This window comes from Propithecus coquereli, unplaced genomic scaffold, assembly GCF_000956105.1.
Source record: "Propithecus coquereli isolate 6110/MARCELLA unplaced genomic scaffold, Pcoq_1.0 Scaffold34, whole genome shotgun sequence".
NCBI classification, from domain to species: domain Eukaryota; kingdom Metazoa; phylum Chordata; class Mammalia; order Primates; family Indriidae; genus Propithecus; species Propithecus coquereli.
The window spans coordinates 11944866-11966487 of record NW_012149063.1 but is presented as its reverse complement, the minus strand read 5'-3'; the positions used below and the strand labels follow the sequence as shown (position 1 = coordinate 11966487).

Below are 21622 nucleotides of genomic sequence, written 5' to 3'. Positions count from 1 at the left end.
TTATTTACCCTAATTAAAATTTGAAGTAGCTTAGAATGAAAAAAAAATTATTCCAATATCTCATTTTAGGAAGTAGCTTTGGCTTATTCCTTGTTAATCTTGGCCTTAAAAATCAAGAGCCCTTCAGTCCAGCTGGGCCTGGGTAGCCTGCTTATTGTCTCATAGAATGTTCTAGAAAGCCTCATGAGAAGTCTTAGTTTTACTTTGTTAGCCCAGTAATATGGGGCTCTTCTCCGTGTCATAAATATTCATTTGCAGATAATGATTACTTTCTACTGCCTCAATATATTTTCATATCCAGTTTTCTCCTGAATTCTTTACACCCCATATGAGGAATACTTAAAAGCCATTGTTAAGAGGTTTTCCTCAAACCTTCTTCTCTAGCAAAAGAATCAGCATTTATCACACACACTTAATTAACACCTTGATCAGGCAGGCATACATAACAGTGCAGCACAGATTACTGGAAAAAGACAAGCAGTTGGACTTACCCAATGTTTGTTGAATTGCCTGAAATTTTTAAGCTTATGGTAGATATGGAATTAGAGCTGGGATCCAAACACCTGTTGCCCCCTGCTCTCTTCCCTGAATTATGACTTTGTACTATCAGTATCTCTTTGCCACCAATTTTCTCTGGAATCATTATAGAATATTGAATTTATGAATCATGTTTAAGTTTGGTAGTCATTAAATAAATGTTTGTCTAGAACTGAGTATACATAAAATGATTGTGTTGATATATAAAGGTACTTACAATATAATATAGTAGGTATGGGGATGTGGAATATAAGTATTGTCAAAACAGAGTGACGGAATACCTCATTCAGCTTTAGTGGGTCAAAGAGAGACTTCATCTCTTAAAGATAGATAGAAATAAGGCGGATGAAAGCGGGGGAAGAGATCAAAGAGTCAGTAGAAGAAAATCACAGAGATGTGAAACAGCATAATGCATACGTAGAACTATAAGCAGATGTACATAGCTGATGCAATGTTTGAGTCAGGGATGGTGAGAAATGAAGCTCAAATGGTAGTCAGGGTCTCAACATGGAGGACCATGAGGGCCATGTTAGTGTAAATGACCTGATCGAAGTGAGGCTTCGTGGGCATGGAGACCCTGACTGTCTTGTTTAGGCCACATTCCCAATGTTGTGCATAGACCTGGCTGATAGGCCCAGCTTTCAGAAAATATGTGTTGAGTGGATGAATGAAAAAAAGAATCTTAAGCAAAAGAGCGATGTGGTTCAATTTTGATTTTAGATATATAATTCCAACAACAGTATGGGAGATAGGTCTAAGGAGAATAAAACCAGAGTGAAGGGGACTAGTAAATGGTGGGATGAGATGGGAGTTTGAACTAGGGCAGAGGTCAGTCACAGGCATGGATTTGAGACATATTGGAGGGTTAAACACCTAGGACCGAGTGGCTGTGTGCCGGTGAGAAGAAAGGAAAGGTAGGAGAAAAGTGTTACGATAGAGTTGTCACCATTTAACTTAAAGAATACAAGGAAGGGAGTTGTCTAAGGGAAGGAAAGTTTTTCTGCAAACATTGTAATTTAAATGTTTCAACTTTTACTTTTACTCTTACTTGTTTCAACCTATAAAGAAATTCTAGCTGATTTTTAATGAAAATCTTGTAGCACTTCAAAATTTTTAAATATTCTGTGGGCATTACACCAGCACCAGGTCAAGAACATAAACTAAAAGCATGAGCACTTCCCATAAAAAAAAAATCTTTTTAATTTTAATGACACCAAAATGTTTGGGCATAATCATTTATTCTTCACACAGATATTTTGGTAGGGAGAGAAATATGTTAATCCTTTCCTCCCTTTTGCTTTACTTTTTAAATTGATATTCTTCCCTTTAGTCGGGCTTTCTGCAGTGAAGGGGGCAGAATCAGCTACCACAGAAAGCTTTGCTCCCAGGAAAGTGGCCTCTGAAAGTTTCTTCACTTTGCTTGGAAAAAGAGCAATGGTTGTGAGTGGATTAGCAAAATGTGCTCTATGTATACCATACAGTACTGCTCAGCCATAAAAAGAATGAATTAATTCCTTTTGCAGCTATATAGAAGGAAGTGGAGACCATCATCCTAAGTGAAGTATTTCAAGAATGGAAAAACAAACATCACACGTACTCTCTAATAAATTAAAAGTAACTGACAGGCACACAAATACACAAAGGGAAATAAAAGTCATTGGAAATCAAGCAGCGGGGGAGGGGGAGAAGGAGGGGCAAAAAACCCCTAACAGGCACAATGAACACTATTCGGGGGATGGACACATTTATAAACCAGGCTCAAGCCATGTATCAGAAACATTTGTACCCCCTTAATATTTTGAAATAAAATTTTTTTAAAAAAGCAATGCTTGGAGGCCAAGGATAATTCCAAATAAACAGCATTTCTTTTTCTGTTTCTCAATCTGATTTTAGCATTTGGTAAGGGGCAAAACCAAACCAAACAAAGGGCCATCTTTATTTGAAGCTAAAGTTCAAATAATGTTAAATTTAGTTTATAATCAGATCATTATAAGTATTATTAAAATACCTAATTCTGATATACTGAAGATTTATAAGAAATCTTGTTAATTTTTTTCTTACTCTTTGATATTATCTTGCTTCCTCTTCTAAATATATGTTTTTATTGTGATGATAGGATATTTCTTTAGGATGAGCAATTTCATTCTGTCACATTTCAGCGTAAAATCTGTCAGCCCAAGTGAGTTTGGCTTTAGACATGGTTGTAGGCCATCCAGTTGGCAATATCCAGCAGGCAGAGGCCTGAGCTCTAAGTAGCAGAGAGATGGTCCCCTGAGAGGCAGGGAGATCATCCAGAAATAGAGGACCACAAGCAGAAGACCAATGTTGAAACCTGAGCAACATCAACATGTACGGAACCAGAAGAGGAAGGGGAGTTCTCAAAAAGAGATAACTACTTCATCTGAGAGTCCAGAGGAGGGCCTGGAGAAAGAACTATCCTAGAAGGCAGGGGTAAAGAGAAGTTCAAGAACGAAGGAATGAGGAGGGGACTGGAGCAAGCTGCCCAAATAGAAACCTCCAGCGATCATCCCTCTGCACAAACACCATTTTCAACAACTATCCATGTAAGCAATCACCTTCAGAAGAACCTGCACTATTGATCAAATGGACCTAATCAATACTTACAGAACATTTCATCTAACAGCTGCAGAATACACATTCCTCTCCTCAGCTCATGGATCATTCTCAAGGATAGACCATATAGTAGTCTACGCAACAAAACAAGTCTTAAGAAATTCAAGGGCCAGCTGCGGTGGCTCACACCTGTAATCCTAGCACTCTGGGAGGCTGAGGTGAGAAGATTGCTTGAGGTCAGGAGTTCAAGACCAGCCTGAGCAAGAGTGAGACCCCGTCTCTACTAAAAATAGAAAGAAATTAGCTGGACAACTAAAAATATATAGAAAAAATTAGCTGGGCATGCACACCTGTAGTCCCAGCTACTCAGGAGGCTGAGGCAGAAAGATCACTTGAGCCCAGGAGTTTGAGGTTGCTGTGAGCTAGGCTGACACCGTGGCACTCAAACCCAGGAAACAAAGCGAGACTCTGTCTCATAAAAAAAAAAAAGAAAGAAATTCAAAAAAATTGAAATCAATTGTTTTTCAATTGAAATTGGAGAAACACTGCAGGGCATTGTTCTCGGCAAGGTCTTCTTGAGTAATACCCCCAAAGCACAGGCAACCAAAGAAAAATTGGACAAATAGGACCACATCATACTAAAAAGCTTTACACAGCAAAGGAAACAATCAAGAGACAACCCACAGAATGGGAGAAAATATTTACAAACTATCCTTTTGATAAGAAGCTCCAACAACTCAACAGGGAAAAAATCAAATAATCTGATTAAAAAATGGGAAAGCATCTGAATAGACATTTCTCAAAAGAAGACATACAAATGGTCAACAGGTACATGAAAAAATGCTCGACATCATTAGTCATCAGAGAAATGCAAATCAAAACTATAATGAGATATTATCTTACCCCAGTTAAAATGACTTTTATCAAAATGACAGGCAATAATGAATGCTGGTGGGGATATGGAGAAAGGAGAACCCACATATGCTGTTGGTGAGACTGTAAATTTCCACAACCACTGTGGAAAACAGTATGGAGATTCCTTAAAAAACCAAAACCAGAACTACCATGTGACCCAGTAATCTCACTGCTGGATATATATCCAAAGAAGGGGAATTCAGTATATTGAAAAGGTATCTGCACTCTCATGTTTATTGCAGCATTATTCACAATAGCTAAGATTTGGAATCAACCTAAGTGTCCGTCAATGGATGAATGGATAAAGAAACTATGGTACATATACACAATGGAATATTATTCAACCACAAAAAAGAATGAAATCCTGCCATTTGCAACAACATGGATGGAACTGGAGAACATTATGTTAAGTGAAATAAGCCAAGCACAGAAAGACAAATCTCAGATGTTCTCACTCATATATGGGTGCTAAATATTAAAAACAATTGATCTTCTAAAGACAGAGAGTAGAAGATGGTTATCAGAGGCTAAAAAGGGTAGCAAGGAGGGAGGATAAAGTGGGGATGGTTAATGGGTACAAATATATATTTAGATAGAGTGAACAATATTTGACAGAATAACAAAGTGACTACAATCAACAATAAGTTAGGGTATACTTTAAAATAACTAAAAGAGTGGAATTGGAAAGTTTCTAACTGAAGAAATGATAAATATCTGAGGTGATATATACCCCAATTACCCTGATTTGATTAATTCACATTATATACCTATATCAGAACATCACATTTACCCTATAAAGATATACAACTATTATGTACTCATAATAATTAAAATTTTCAAAAAGAATAATACCAAAAAAAAGGAAAGAAGGGAGTAAGAGAACAAGTGAAACAAAGAGTTTTCCTCTCCTCAGGTAAAACCTTGCCTCCCTCATAGCACTCCATCCTTACCTAAATCTTCTGAACCATTCCTCCTAGGTAAAGGTTTTGTTAATGGATTTTAGACAGCGTTACTTTTAAAGGAGTGATTTAAAAAATCATTCCTTTTGGTTCACAGGGATATGGTTCTGTGTAAAGAGAAAATAAGATGAATCTAATAATAATGCTTTATTTTTTATCAAGTGACTATCAGAACTTATTAGAAACCTTATTTTATCTGACATTTTGGTGAGCTTGTTTTTATTCTGTTTCTCATATTCACAAAGGAATTGAAGTATTAAAAAATTAAGATTTTTATCCAAAGCCACATAGGCATTAGATGTGAGTAACCTTGGCATTGCTGAAATACAACTTGCCTTTTTCCTCTGCACTTGCTTAAAATATTAATGAAGCCCTTGAAAGCTTTCTCATCTGTTTTTCATTTTTCCCTTACATGGTATTGATTTCTATTTTTTAACTTCAAAAACTCATATAGTACAATTGTTAAAAAGTTCAAAAATAACTCTTTAAAATTTAGCATTTAACCTAAATTTCTTGTTTTTAAAAAGGCCTTCCTGTACTGCATATAATATAGTTAATAATATACAAAATTCATCAATATTACATAAATGATAAACTTTACTTTTGAAAAGTTTGTTTTCAAGAAGAACTGAACCCATCCTTTAGGGATTTTTTTGTTTTGTTTTGTTTTGTTTTTTTCCTGGTAGCTGCTAGCTTCATAAAGGATTATTTGGCATATTGGTCAATGTTTAGTCTGGCAAAATAAAAATTAAAGATTATACTATTCCTTTTATGTAAGTCTAAGTACTATTGCTTAAAATTTTCTTTCTGGAACTTCCCGTGTAAAATTCTTAGAGGTTGAGAAAAGACTATAATTCAGATCTATTGATAAGGGTTAATTGCTGATACAGATGTACTATGAAATACATATGTAAAGTTTGAGAAGATATGTTAGGAAAGCTATGAATTAGCCATTCCTAAATCACTTTCTTCATTTGTGAAGGGTCAACATTTATTAGGTTAATATCAAATACTTGACGGTAGAATCTTGAAATATTGACTAGATCTGAATTCTTGCTATAATATTTGGGACACCTGAAAATAAAATATAATTGTGGAAATTCAGATGCACTATCATTTATTGAACAGTTCTGGTAACTTATTAATTAATATTTTATTTCATTTTATTTTTTTAATTTTTTTTGATTTCAGAATATTATGGGGGTACAAATACTTTGGTCACATAAATTGCCTTTGCACCAACCAAGTCAAAGCTACAAGCATGTATCCCCCAGACAATGTGCTCGACACGCATTAGGTATAAATATACCCAAGCCCTCCTCTCCCCTCCCACCTGCACAATCCCCAATGAATGTTACTACCATATGTGCACGTAAGTGTTGATCAATTAGTACCAATTGGATGGTGAGTACATGTGGTTTTTGTTTTTCCATTCTTGAGATACTTTACTTAAAAGAATGGGCTCCAGCTCCATCCAGGATAATACAAGAGGTATTAGCTCACCATTTTTTAATGGCTGAGTAGTACTCCATGGTATACATATACCACATTTTATTAATCCACTCATGTATTGATGGCACTTGGGTATTTCCACATCTTTGCAATTGTAAATTGCGCTGCTATAAACATTCAAGTACAGATATCTTTTTTATAGAATACCTTTTTTCCTTTGGGTAAATACTCAGTAGTGGGGTGGTTGGATCAAATGGTAGTTCTACTTTTAGTTCTTTGAAGTATCTCTGTTCTACTTTCCACAGAGGTTGTACTAGTTTGCATTCCCACTAGCAGTGTATGAGTGTTCCTATCTCTCTGCATCTATGCCAACATTTGTTGTTTCGGGACTTTTTGATAAAAGCCATTCTCACAGGAGTTAAGTGATATCTCATTGTGGTTTTGATTTACATTTCCCTGATGTGGATTAGAGATGTTGATCATTTTTTCATATGCTGTTGGCCATTAGTCTATCTTTTGAAAAGTTTCTGTTCATGTCCTTTGTCTACTATTTAATGAGGGTGTTTGATTTTTTCTTGCTGATTTTCTTGAGTTCTTTATAGATTGTAGTTATGTAAAGCATGTGATGTAAAGCATGCAAATATTTTCTCCCATTCTGTAGGTTGTCTATTCACTCTAATGATTGTTTCCTTGACTGTGCAGAAGCTTTTTAATTTGATCAGGTCCCATTTATTTATTTTTATTTTTGCTGTGATTGCCGTTGGGGTCTTCTTCATAAATTCTTTGCCTAGGCCGATGTCTATAAGAGTTTTTCGCACATTTTCTTCTAGAGTTCTTTTGATTTCATGACTTAGATTTAAGTCTGCTATCCATCATGAGTTGAGTTTTGTGAGAGGTGAGAGGTGTGGCTCCTGTTTCAGTCTTCTACATGTGGCTTTCCAAATTTCCCAGCACCGTGGCCAAATATTTTAAACAAATAATTATCTTTTACAGAGGATTATAAATGAGATCCTCATTCAAGAATTCCCTTTATTCATGGCTGTTGTTTGCCTTTCCTCCTGGTGGTGTAGAAGAAACAGGGCAGAGTGGGCGGGGAAGGCCCACACAAACAAGCACAGGGGTCCGGCACCCTCAGTCTTAGTGTGTAGTATTGGAAGGTAGAAACCAAAAGCCCTGGCTTCAAGGGGTTCTCAGGCCAAAGCTCAGAAATGAAATTTCCCTCTAAGTTGACCTCTCCCTTTGTGTTCTTTCTCTGTGATTGTCCCCTCCATCTACCCAAGCCAAGAGCTTTGCTTTACAGTCCATTGGATAGTAGCCCCATATCCAATCACTTATCATGACCTAATGGGTCCACCTCTTTCATCTGGATTATTTTCTCACCACAGCCTAACCCCTCAGTTCATGTCTCTCACATATATTGCTATTACCATAAAGCCTCCTATTTGAACTCCCTAGCTCCATCAGCCCGTGCCCCACCTCCCCTCTACCCATGAGCTCCTCTTGCACATACACATAATCTATTCTCTAACCACTGACACTCCTAACATGAAAGTCTCATCATGTCACGCCCTTGTTTAAAATCTGTCTTTGTCATATCATAACACTCTGGATTCCTAGGCAAAATTTAAAAAAATAATAATAATAAAATAAAATCTGTTTTTGACTTTGCACTACCTTTAGGCCAAGTCCAAACACATTAACATGACTTATAAGACCTGCATTGATCTGATCCCAGCTTATCTCTCCAGGAGATAAGTTCTCACCTCAGAGACAACTTTAGTCACTACTGAAATTCTTTCAGTTCAGGACACCATCAGCATATCCTATGTTATTCCCATGGTCACATTATCACTCTGTATTTTAAATGCCTGTATATTCAAGTGGACCCTTCATGAGGCAGTTAGCTTCATGAGCGCAGGAACTGGGGGTTTCTAGTCCGTTGTTATATCCTTAACACCTAGTACAGTATGTGGCTTATAGTCAGCCATCATTAAATGTCAGTTGGATATTTGAATAGATGGATTTTTTACTATATCACCAATAAAGGTAGAATGATAAAAACAGGAACCAAAGCAGATTTGTAGCCACAATAGAAGTATCAAAGGACCAGGAAAGCCAAGAGGGAGGTCTTGCTTTTCCCTGCCTTATGCTACCATTTGCAAGGCCTAGGACAAGAATGCAAATCAAGGCCCACATATGGCTAACTATTAATATTTTAAAGTTGAAAATCAAGCCAACAAGCTGTTAAATAAAGTGAATTTTATCCTGTTACTTTGACAAATATATAGTCATAAAAATCTGAGGCAGTCAGGTATTATATTAGAATTCCTAGACACCTCAAAGGTGTCTGTGTCAGAACACGGAAGCACAATGTGGCTCCCATCCCACTCCCATCCTGTACTGCAAAAATGCGAGCACCTCAGTCCTCACTGCTAAGCTTCACCTACATTTCCTGAAACTAGCTATCCTTAGGCCACTCCCAGGCCCTTACAGGTGTTGTCTACTCAGGCAGAGGGATCTGGAAAAGAGAACTGTGCAAGCCTTGGAAGCGGTTCCAGGGCCATTAGGGCACAGACTTACGGAATTCTAGGTACCCAGGATGTGGTCTAGAAGGGGGGGTGGAGAAGGCATAGACTTAATGTGGGCCAGTCTCCTTGACCTACAGACTGGGTAGGGACATGGTCACAGAGGATTGTGTCTAAGGGTAATACTGCAAGCAGGAGGTGACTTGGATTTGTTCTAGAGATTGTACTCCTAGTATATGTCTGTGAAAGTGTAGCATTGGCAAGAACTGTCTAATATTGTATATGTAAAACCCCATCTGAATATATGAATAGGTCTTAAAGGTTGTAGATATATCTTTCCTAACTAACCTTTTAATTGTTTAGATTTCAAGGCCATGTGACTGTCTGTTCTGTTGTGTTCTGGGAAGCAGTTTCAAGTAGTGCTTAAGAGCAGTCTTTCAAGCTAAAAAGGGTTTCGAATTGAGAGTCGGTTTGAGTTCTGAGTTGTCCCTTTACTGGCTGTGGAGCCCTGGGCAGAGTGCTTCATCTGCTGAATAGAGGTAATAAAACCTTCCTGCAGGGTTGTAGTGAAAGTACGTGAGGTTAAGGTCTTTAAAAGGCTTAGTTCAAGTAAATGCCCAATAGATCATAGTGCTGTCATCATCATCATAATCACTGTCATTATTTTTACAGCTGTTATTTCTCACTGTCCGTAACTATTGTGATGACCTTGGGCAAGTCACATAACCTCTCAGAACCTCAATTTCTTCATCCATAAAATGAGACGTTTGGAGCAAAGGATAACTAAGATTCTGTCCAGTTAAGAGCAGGGACTTTCTGGAGTTCTTTCTCTTTCCGTGTACATTGGACTTGAACTTGACCTCTTGAGCTATATTGTAAATTATTAATGGAAGTTAGTTACTGTGCATATAATATCATTGTGTATTCTATTTTAAGCAAACCCAGTGTGCAAAAACTGAAAAACCCTGGATCAAATATGCAGTTTATGAAACAAGTATTTGCTTTACAGAAAGACTCAATGTAGAGTTCCTTTTACTCACAGTCTCATCTAGTACATTAAAAATCAAATTTAATTTACAAAAAGATATTTAGTTTGCCTAAAACTTTTCATAAAACCTGTGCAGAGATTTTTAATCTTTTTGAATCACAGAATCTTTTGAGAATTGATTAAATCTGATTTCCTCTCTGAGAAATGAGCATAGTTCCAAATATTTACATGCAATTCCTGGAGAGGGGGTGCTCTAAGGATCCTAATTTAAGAGTCCCTGGCATAAAGCCAAAACAAAGACAAAGCCAATAAAAGTGGAATATGCTAAGGATATTGAAGGCATTTCTAAATTTGGACCTCTAAACACCGGGCTCTTTTCAGGATCAGAGAAACAAAGAGAGAAAATTTCTTGGATGCATACTCTGTGCCAGACACTGTGCTAAACATTTTAGAAGTGTTATATTGTTCTTCTCTTTCCAAATCTAAAGGACAGGTCTTATTTCTGATGAGAAAACTGAGTCTCACAGAGTAAGCAATTCTCTAAAGTCTCGTCACTAGTAAATGGTGGAAGCAAAATCTGAAATGGATCTGGCTCTATAGCTATTACACTATGAAAAAATGCTCTAAATTCGTTCACATTTCTTCCCAAATTGGTAAATCTTTATAAAAGAATAGGTCATAGAAATGTAGATTTTTCTCTTCCTTAGTGAACTTCTCACAAAGGAACTCCTTAAACCAGCTTCATGTTGACAGCCAATCCTTTCCCTCTCCCATGTTTTATGCCATCTCATTGGAGATGGGAAGACTTGCAGGAGTGATATGAGGCTGTTGGGGTGGGGCAGGCAGAGAGCTGAAGAATGATGGACTCTCTTGGCTGGATGGAATTCAAAAGTTCTGATCCCCTACGTGCCCTAGTAAAGTTTTCCAGCTGACATCTGTGTTAAAGAGTTGTCAGCTGAGGAGAAGAGAAGTCAGATTCAGAATGTCCCATTTGCCAAGTCTCACATGAGAAAAGTGAAGACAGGTCCCATTTGGAAAAGAAGACCTGCTTCCCCAAAGATTTATTACATAGGGGTCATGTTGCATAACATGGGGCTGTGGTCAGTAGACTTGACTCCTCCTTGACTCATTCACATTTTGTAAGATAGCTAGTTAATCGCGCTAAAAAGAAGGGAATAAATAAAGGGCCTTATATGAGTGACAGAATGAGCTGAGTTTTATTGGAATTCTGTCTTGGTGCTATAAGCTATTATTGACCTTTCTTCATAAACAGCTCAACCCAACGCTGTGCAGAAATCAATGTACTTTGCACACTTAAAGACCTTATATATTAAGGTGAGGTCTGTGTCCCCCCAATGCAGTTTATAAGACCTTATATATTAAGATACGATCTGTGTCAAGAATATCAAAATAGAACATTCTTGGTGATTTGGTAATATTCTCACAAATTCATTTTTGGTTTCAAGTCATTTTAAGATATGCTATCTTATCACCTCAGACTTCACAGTATGTCCTAGAAAATTATGCTCTTTTCACAGTGATATTAAAGGCACCATGAGATTTGGTATTTGGTTTAGATTTTCCTCATGATTTCCCACATATAAAGTCACTTACTACAAAGTATTTCAGACCTTTATTTGGCAGTAATGAGGAAAATTGTACTTGAGAATGTTTGGGAGTGAAATATGCATATTTAGGAGTAACCGACATCTGATATGTAGTTTTTCTTATATGCTACGAATGGTGTAAGAGATAGAGTCCCAGTGTAAAGATGGTACCTCCATATATCAGCAAGGCAAGACAGCATAACATAGTGTTAAAGTATGGACTCTAGAGCTAAATTATGTGTGTTTGAACCCCAGCTCTGCCAGTTGCCTGCTTTGGGACTTTGGGCAAGATATTTAATGTTTGTGTGCCCTGCTTCCTCATCTAGAGAATGCAGGTAATAGCAAGTTCTTCTCTTACTGCATGAATCTGAATATTGTGTGAATTAATATACATAAAGTGCTTAGAACAGTGTTGGTGCATAATAAATGTTATATGTTAGCCATTGTTATACAAATGTGTAAAGATGATCAGTAAACTCTAGGTGTTAAATAGTTTAAAAAATAAGTTAGTTTATCCTTAGTTTAAGATAAGGCTTTATATAGAGTTTATCCTTACCTTTGTCATGAGACAGCTCTAACTAGGAGCACTGCCTTTCCTTCTTTTCTCTTATATCAAATCTGCATCTGCCCTAACATCCGTGGGCTGAGTATCCTTACGTACCTGTAAATGGAAATGTTTTACAAGTTTCAACTTGATAGACTGAATAAATACCATATCTCACACATGTACCCAACATATTTTGGCCAAACATACATCAGCCCTACTGTGATAATGAAATACTACTTTACTTTAAATGTCACTGACTTCATAAAAATTTTGAATATAATCAGTGAATACTGAGGGAACAAATAACACTAATAAAATGTGAGAAATCCTTGTAATCATTTGATGCTAAAAAAGTGTCTTCACACTTGAAAAGACTGGGAAGTGTGGTCATTCATTCATGCAAAATATATAGTGAGTACCTATATGCGTGGTGTTGTTCTGGGAGCTGAGAATGTAGTCCTCATTGCCCTCATGGAGATTATATTCCAGTGAGAGGAGACAATGAACAAGGAAACAAATAAAATAATTTTAGAGACAGAAAAGTGCCATGGAGTAGATAAAACAGAGCAATGTAATAGAGGGAGGACCTCCCTGAGGAGGTGACAATTGAGCTGAGGCACAACTGAATTGGGAGAAGAGGGTTCCATTTTGAGGGAACAGCAAAAGCCAATGCCTGAGATAGGAATTAATTTGCTATGTTTGGGAAAGAGAGAGGAAGCTTAGATCTTGGGTGGTGGGGAGGGAAGATGGTACTAAGTGAGGTTTTGGAAGTAGGCAGGAGCTTAAACATGTGGTAACTGTAGGCCCTGGTAAGGTGTTAGATTATAGTCAAAGTGCAGTGAGAAGCCTTTACACTGCAGTGACATGATCAGATTTGTATTTTTAAATAATTTGTTTGGCTGCTGTGTGGACAACCAAGTGTAGGAAAGTGTAAGTGGTCCCAGGAGGATCCCTTAGGTCCCTTAAAGCTATTAGCTGTAGTCCAGACAAATGTTGATGTCTTGACCTAGAATGTGGCATTGACATGGAGGGAAGACGGAAGAGTTGCCATCTATGTTAGAAGCAGTAACAACAGGGCTTGCTCGTAGTCTGGATGTAGATGAAGGCTAAAGGAGGAATCAAAGAATCACGTATTTTAAGGTCTTGCTCAAATCCTGCCTTCCCAGTGAAACTTTCTCCAGCCATTCTAACCCACTTGAGTCTCTCCTTTTAGTGCCATGTGTTTTTTGTTTGTTTAGCTCATAATACATGCAAGGCATGGTGCCAGGTGCTCAGGACACATTAATGAACAAAACAAAGCTCCCTGCCCTTGCAGAGGTTAAATTCTGTCCTGTACTACTTCCATATCTGCACCTGTAATTTACACTAAAATTTCTGTCTTCATATTAGTCTCTAATTGTGTCAGATATATTATTTTTCTTCTTTAAATAGACAGTTACCTTCTTAAGGACCAGGAACTGCACTTTTCAATTTACCATAACGTCTAGCTCAGTGATGGGAAGAAAAAGTAACAGCAAAAATATGTGGCTTTTTTTTTTTTCACAGATAACTTGTTTATAGGCTTGCCTGCTTTAAACAAGTAAATTTGTGAAAATCTAAAATTGCAATGCAGATCATTGGAAAGGCCATATTTTTCCATTGAAAAAGGATGATTTATTCACTCAAAAGATACTTTAAAATAACAGACCCCTCCTAATGAATGTGATTAAAAGTTTAACACGTCATTATGTCTTTGTCAGGGGAGTTGGGTAAAAGAACTGAAGTTCAAGTGTCAGAGGCCAAATTAATCTAAAATGAAGACAGGCTAAAATTTAGAATTGTAAGTAAAAAAGAAAATGATTTATGATTTCTAAAAATTCAAATATATAGACTTTATCAAGGACTTCCATTTTCTACATTTATAATTTATAATCGACAATTATAAATTGATTCTTGAACCAGATCATATCCATCCTGGCAATGAAAAGTAACCATTTGAATACACAAGAAAATTGGCTTCTGGTTATCTCTTTCTGAGTTATGACTTCAAATATAAAAAAGAAAACACACATCATGGTTTTGTTTTGCAAGGAAAATTGAATATCTTTGTAAACAATCTTAGGACATTGACTTCAAGACCCCTTATGATAACGCTGGCACTGAGGTGCTGTTGCTAGTGTGGTGGCTCTATCCAATACATTCATCCTGTGGATTGATTAAGCTTTTGAGGACGATCCCAGGAATCGAATGATCATTTATGATTTTATTTCTATGAAAAATGATTCTGAGTTCTAGAATATTGACTTTAAAACCAAGATTAGGAACACACCTCATTTATAAGGGGTCCTCTTAAACTCATTCTGTAATTCTCATAATCCATGTACTCTTTTTGAAGATGACCCTAATTGTTAATGGGCAATAAAACCTTTAACCATGTAGTACGCAGCAGGACAATTCTTATAGCAAAAACATAGATGATGTTCCCTGTACCTCATTTATTCATCCAACATATTCACTGAGTGCCTTTTCTGGGCAGGGCCCTAGACAAACAGTAGTAAATCAAAACTGCTCTCTAACCCAGATGACCTTAGATCTCACTGGGGAAGAAGACATATGCACAAATAATACACAATCAAATGTCTTAAGTATTGTAATAGAGACTGTAGATGAAATGCGTTGCAGTTTCCGAAAAAAGCAAGATACATTCTTTTGAGGGAAGAGGGAAGGCTTCCTGGAAGAGATGACATTTAAAATACCACTTGAAAATGGAGAGAATTTGAAAGGGGACAGAAAGGGGAAAGCATCCTAGGAGTCAGGACAGCATAAACAAAGTGATAGAACTCAGAAAGGGTGTACATACAAGAATCAGCTAGTGCTTCATGCGGTGAACATGTCTAAAGTAACTACCAGGTACAAGACACGGCCTAAGGGGCCAGAGACAAAAAGAAAAGAGGTGGGCCTTACCCTTGAGAGAAAATTTGGTTTAATAAATTTTATAAAGTATAAGTGAAAAAACAGTTTTCCGTAAAGTTCAAAGATGGTAGTGGCTGCTGAACTGAGGCATTGGAATAGGATTCCGTGGTGATGGTTTTTGTGATGGTGATAAAGCTTGTCATTTACTAAATCCTTCCATGTTCTAGGCACTGTGGTGAGAATTTACTATACATACATTATTTCCTTAAGGTCTCCTCATGAGGTATGATTACTGTTTTATTCCTACCTGTTAGCTGAGACAATTGGAGCTTAACAAGTCAGTTAATTTATGTAATGTTGTCCAGCTGGTAAATAGCGGAGTAGAGGTTTGAACAGGTGTTGGATTTCAGAGCCAGTTATCCACTAAGGGTAGCCTTAGAAGACATTTGAATAGGAAAATGATTAATTTGAGCTGTTCTTAAGTATTCACTTGACTACGGGGGGAACACAATGATTAAAAAATTGTGCTAGTGAGCAGCTAATGAGTAGGTAAATGAAGGTAATGGTAGTGGGTATGAAAAGGGGAAGGAGGTGCTGGATGTCATAAAGATACCAGGGGCAAGGAAGAGGGAGAAGTCAAATACAGCTTTAAGTTTTAGAATTGGTGTAGTTGGAAGTCTTGTGGTGCCAGGCAGTGAGATGAAGGCCACCAGAGGAGGAATGTCCTTTGGGGAGTGTGGTGAGGGGTGGAGGTCTGGAAGCTGGGATGACTAGTTTAATTTTGTACAAGTTGAACTTGAGGTGCCAGTGGGCCACAGGTGGAAGGGATTTAGCACATGATTAGAAATACAAAAGTTGAGTTGGGAAAAGAGGCCATTTAGAAATGGGATCATATTCCACAAATGGTAGAGAGGTCCAGGGAGACTGAAAAAGGCCTTCAAAATCATAGTTTTTATTAGGCTGGAGAAATCATAAGCAAGATTACAGGGTTTATGAAGTGAGGGGCTTAATAAAAGTGAAAAAACAAGTATAGGCTACTTTAAAAGATAAAAGGTAAAGGCAAGTAGTTGGTAGACTAAGAGGCTAGCAGGAGTGAAGCAAGTTGTGTTTGTTTTTCTTAAAAATGGAATGATGGGATGAGAAAAGAAAGATGTTATTGATAGAGTAAGGTCTTATGGAGTGGCAGGGCTGCATTAGCTCAAGGTGATGAGTTAACTGGACAAGGGATGCCTGGTGCCTTCTTCAGATCTATCCAAACTCTTCCCAGGTTTTAGATGACCACTGAAAATGCCACCTCTCCAGTGAGCCTTTTTCTCTTCCATAGTTTCCCCCACAGAGGCTTAAATGTTTCTTATCTTGTTCTCCCACCACTCTTAGTGTACATACATGGACCAGTGGTTCTCGAACATCGTCATGCTTGTAGTCACCTGGGGAGCTTACTAAACCATGAATTGCTAGGCCCCACCCCCAGAGTTTGTGTTTCTGCATATCTAGAGTAAGGCCTCAAAATTTGTTTTTCTAACAAGTTCTCAGGGGACTCTGATGCTGCTGGTCCGGGGACCATATCTTGTGTACTACTGAACTAAACTAAAAATATATGAGAGGTATAAATAAAGAGCTTGGGAGTTTCAGGATGCACTAGTGTGCCATATCTGGAAATGTTCTAGAAAAATGCTCCAAGAATCATTCATGATTTAATGGCAGGCAAAAAAAGAATGGAATACTTTGTCTAGCTCCATGAAAGAAAAATACTTTGAAGAAGGCATCAATCTAATCTCTCCTGATCAGAGGTTTCTTAGGAGAGGTCTACCAAAGATGAAGATTAAAAAAAAAAAAAAAGGAAAACCACAGCCATGACTATAACTTTATTTTAATCATGAAGAACTAAATATTATGTGAGCAAGAAGTACACAATTGTTATTTGGGGGAAGATAAATACAGAGCTAGCATACCATGTTCCATTTAGAATAGTATTTTGTTATTATTCATAACTGAGATCATTCGGCCTGGAGAAATACACCATTTCTAAGAGTTGGTTTTATAATTACCGTTTGTTTGCTGCATTTAATTATTCATTTAAGTTTACCTGTCCCTGATAGTTACTGTGAAAATGTGACATAAGCAGATACACTAAATCTCTGAATTTGGGTAGGTGTCATTTGTTCTGTATATCACTAAAGTGTTGGCTGTGGTTAGTGAATGTGCTAAGTTGCACAACCAAAGGTGCAAAATCCTTCCTGACATTTGCAAACATCAGTCATTTTAAGGTTCTTTTATTCAGTCAAATGCCCACTAAGCTAACTCATCAGTGTCAATGACAATCAGCTTAGCATAAGTAAAACAAGCATTCAGTCATAGCCACACTGTGTAACATCGGTATTTGAGAAGCTTTATTCTGATCACATAGTCAAATGCCACTAGATGGAGCATTAAATTAGTTAGATATGAGAGTAAATTATGTATCATTCTAGTTCCAAGCCTACACAACTGCTAATTTCACTATGGTAATTGAAATTGGTTTTTTGAGTTGAGATGCATAAACATCCCTATTAATGTTATCAGATTGTCATCTGCTTTAGTTTTTTTGAGTTGTATGTTCTGAATGTTTATTTAAAACCTAAAAATCCATAGGAAAGCAAACAAATTCGTTAGACAATTAGGTATGCAAATAAACTATTCTGGACTAACAGAATACAAATAAAATTCATTTTGAGAACAGATTCCTTTTGGGAAAAAAAGGAGAATTTTAAAATTTGCCTAGTTGCCCACATAGGCAAAAAAAAAATTTTTTTAATTACAAAAAACCTTGAAATCTAAATGATACTGAAAATTCTAGATTGTTATAAAAAATAGATATTTTCAGAGAATTGAATTGCTTTGTTAGGAAGGAGATGCAAGTGTCAGATTCCTTGATTTCATTTTTACCAAGACAGAGTGGTAGTTTCTTTTCTTTTCTGAGTATCTAGGAGATACTCAGAAAAATTGCATGAAAGAAAGTCACTTGTCAGTCTTTTAGGATATATTTGGTTTGGTGTCGTCAGAAGGTAGTCTGCCCTTTCCCTAGAATCAAGTTGCACACACTATCCTCAATAGTAATTAGAGCTAAGCGGCGATTACAGGACGTATGATTTGTTCAGACGCACTGCCTGCCGGCTGTTTCCTAGCACCACATTTCACAGGAGCGCCAGGTTGAAATGATGGAATTATTTATCTCTAGATGCAATACCTCATACAGCACTCAAACGCAAAAGTGAACATGGACTGTAATCATAAAAACAAAGGTAAGCACTGCTGACTGATCAGCATTTACCCATCGGGGAACTTTTTCATGAAGTATGTGACAAAAAATATAAAAGCTTAAATCTATTTGGGAAAAAGAGAAAAATGTTAGAATTAAGAAAAATAGAATTTGCTAATTTTGCGACTTTCTGGCCAGTATTATCTTGATTTTCCTGATCTGTTTGTATCTAAATTGTACTATTGAGTCACTTTGCTATATATAATAATGATGTGACTGATTTCCCTCATTTCCTTTATCTTTATGACCTACTGTTACTTTTTCATTCAAAGTAGTTATCTCAGAATAACTACTAGGTAAAAATGAGATTTGTGTTTAATCCAAGTATGTTAGAACATTCTCTTGTTTTTCTCTTCTCTTCAGAAAGTATATGTAAGCTGATGATTGTGCATGTGTAAGAATCCACGTTCGGACTGACAGAATAGTGCCGGTAGCCTGTAACCAAATTGAGTGACGTGGGTGATTTGTACTCCTGTCACATGATTTTATGATAGGCACCATTTCAAGTTTTAACGTTCCACCTAGTTCAAGTCAAAACTCAATGGCTTCATGTTTATTTAGACCCTTGGGCATAGAAATCTCTCTGGAAACCAGGTAAGTTTAGCTCCTCAAGAGGGAACATTGTCTAAGAGTAGGTGTATTTTGTTTGTATACAGTAGATACTTGTGAGATTCTCATTTCTATTTTAATGGTATCACTTTGTTTTTCCCCACCTAAGAAATCCTTTTTCTTTCAATTTTGCCATTTGTAAAACGTGAGTAAATATTACTGTTAGGAAAGAACTTAGAAACTCTTGGCACCAGGAAGATGTTTTGATCTCGTAGCCCCCAGTGGGATTTCAGATGGTTTGGAAAATATTGAAAGAGCATCGACTTCTTTTATTCTATGTTTATTGGTGGATTAGAGATGTAAACACTGAGGATTCAGGGGACTCCTGAGAAAAATGAGTAAGGTAAAGCCTAGTGTGTTAATTTTTTTGAGATCCTTAAGACTCTGTGATGTGTAACCTTTTAACAGATAATATCACTCGGTGTAGTTATTAAATAGGCTAGTACTTGATTTTTAAGTAATTTTTTTCTGGTCCTGCATCCATCATTGGTTCCACTTTCCATGTTTTCTTTGTCACTGAATTATTTATTACTGAGCATAATTTTCTCTATCAGAAAAAACATGGAATGATTGTAAGCCATCTAAGAGTTTAGAACACTACTTATAATGATATATGTAAAATACATATAATACATAAGACATATAAACACAATACATAATACATAAAATTCTATGGTGCATTTAAGTTCCTAACTTGTCTCACTCTATCACCTGTGTGGCAGATGCCATCATGGGAGCACTTTCAAAAAACAATCTTTGCTTGTTGCAACTGACATGATTACTTGAGACATAGCCAGAGATATGGTCTAATTTAATTGTTACATCTTGTCGAAGGGAAAACTTGTCCCAATACTAGCATAATCTTGCTATTAATCTTTTGATTTGTAGAAGCAGATATTAAAAGCAAAATTAATACAATGTAGCTGCAAAACAAGGCAAATGGCAAATTTTATGAGTGCTTCCTAGTTCCCTGGCAGTATCATGGTGAGAGACACAGATAAAGAGAAACAGAGACATGAGACAGGAGAGATGAGAGGCAGAAAAGACAGATAAGCGAGAAGGAAGGAGACTTGGGAGACAGAGTGTTGGAGAAAGATAGAGAAAGGAGGTGTTAGAGAAATAGAGAGATAAAAGTCAATCAGAGTTTAGAAATATGTAGGAATTGTGCAATTTTGGAACTTTGGATTCTTTTCACCTTTTCTTTAACTGGAAGCGTGCTTTGTCAAGTTAAATAGAGTACCGGGTCCATTTTTATGAATTGCTTATTTTCCTTTGGTGTCTTTTAAAGCAAAGGGAGCTTAAAGTCTGTTTGAAGTTCAGAAGAGACCAAGAGTCAAAACAAATGTTCTAAAAGAAAATATTTCCATTCCTTTGTTGCTTTATGAAGTAAATTATTGAAAAGGAAAATAATGAGTCCTGTGATTAAATTCTCTACGTCAATGGGACTCCTTATTAAAAAATCATTATGGCTTTGACTTTTGATGTGCATCGAGGGGGTAAGAGGGAATCATTTGGGAAGCCAGAAAGAAATTCCATGTAAGGAATATTATTCAGCTTTAAAAAAGAAGAGCCTACCATTTGTAACAACATGGATGAAACTGGAAGACATTATGTTAAATAAAATAAACCAAAAAGAAAAGTACTGCATGGTCTCTCTTATATGTGGAATCTAAGGGGGAAAAAAAGTCAAATTTATAGAAACAGAGAATAGAAAGGTAGAAAGGTGGCCACCAGAATGGGTTAGGGAAGAAAAGGGCACAGGGAAATGTACGTCAAAAATAAAGTTGCAATCGTGTAGGATGAATTTATCTAGAGATCTAAAGTACAGCATGAGGGCTATAGTTAATAATACTGTACTATATACTAGAAATATTTCGAGAATATGTTTTGTGCTTTTACCACACACACACAAAAGTAACTATTAAGTGAGATGATGAATGTGTTAAATTGCTTTACTATAGTAACCATTTCACTATGTATACGTATATCAAAACATACCTTAAATTTTGTATAATATTATTTTAAAAGAAACAGACAGTCAAATTGTAAAATAAAAACTTTATTGACTTTAATGAATATTTTTTTAAAAAGAAGAAGAAACTTCATGTAAAAAAGTCTGGTACAAAGTTAGTATAGCAGTACAAGAGTAAACATAAAGCACAGAGACAGGCGCAATCATTTTTGATAAATCCATTCTCATGCAGCAAATTTTTGGGTAGTCACTGGAGGGCCTTATCCGATTCCGTTTTGCATGTCACTAGTATCCCAGAAGCTGCCTGCATGACTGAAGCAAGTAACATCAATTTCTAGGATGTCAGGACAATGACAGAGTTCCAACAAACCAGTCCAGAGATTGGCCCAGTCTGTTCAATACCCATCAAAGACCCTTTGAAATAAGCATCCTCTGGGTCACAGGACATTCCATGTTTCTTAGGATAACGGTGATCTGCCATTGTCTCTCAGTTGCCCAGCTCCTGTGTTTGAAGGAGTTAGATGCCCTGCTTAACTAGGCTGTTTCTGTTCACACAGTTTTTGCTCTGCTCTACTTCATTTTGTACAGATTTCTGCCACACAGTGAAAAGGCAAAAAGGAAGAAAATCATTTTAGGAGTGAGGTATCAGGAAATTTCAAATAAGGAGTTGGTGCTAATTCTAGTTCACTCGATAAAACTAAGCCAAACTCATCATTCTTTCTTTCTTCTCCAGATCCCCCCTCACCA

General features: G+C 36.8%; 1 protein-coding gene across 2 annotated transcripts in view; it reads left to right on the top strand.

Moving 5' to 3' along the window:
• The window catches only part of ZNF385B (zinc finger protein 385B), a 380819-nt gene that overhangs the window by 259561 nt on the left and 99636 nt on the right, over nt 1-21622 (top strand). Inside the window, exon 1 of one of the 2 annotated variants that reach the window (XM_012650809.1) lies at nt 18088-18277. The exons of the other annotated variant lie outside the window; for it this stretch is intronic. Coding sequence (XP_012506263.1) covers nt 18214-18277 — 64 coding nt within the window. The 5' untranslated portion in view covers nt 18088-18213. Of the gene's footprint in view, nt 1-18087; nt 18278-21622 lie in introns of those variants that run through there. 2 annotated transcript variants of the gene reach the window in all.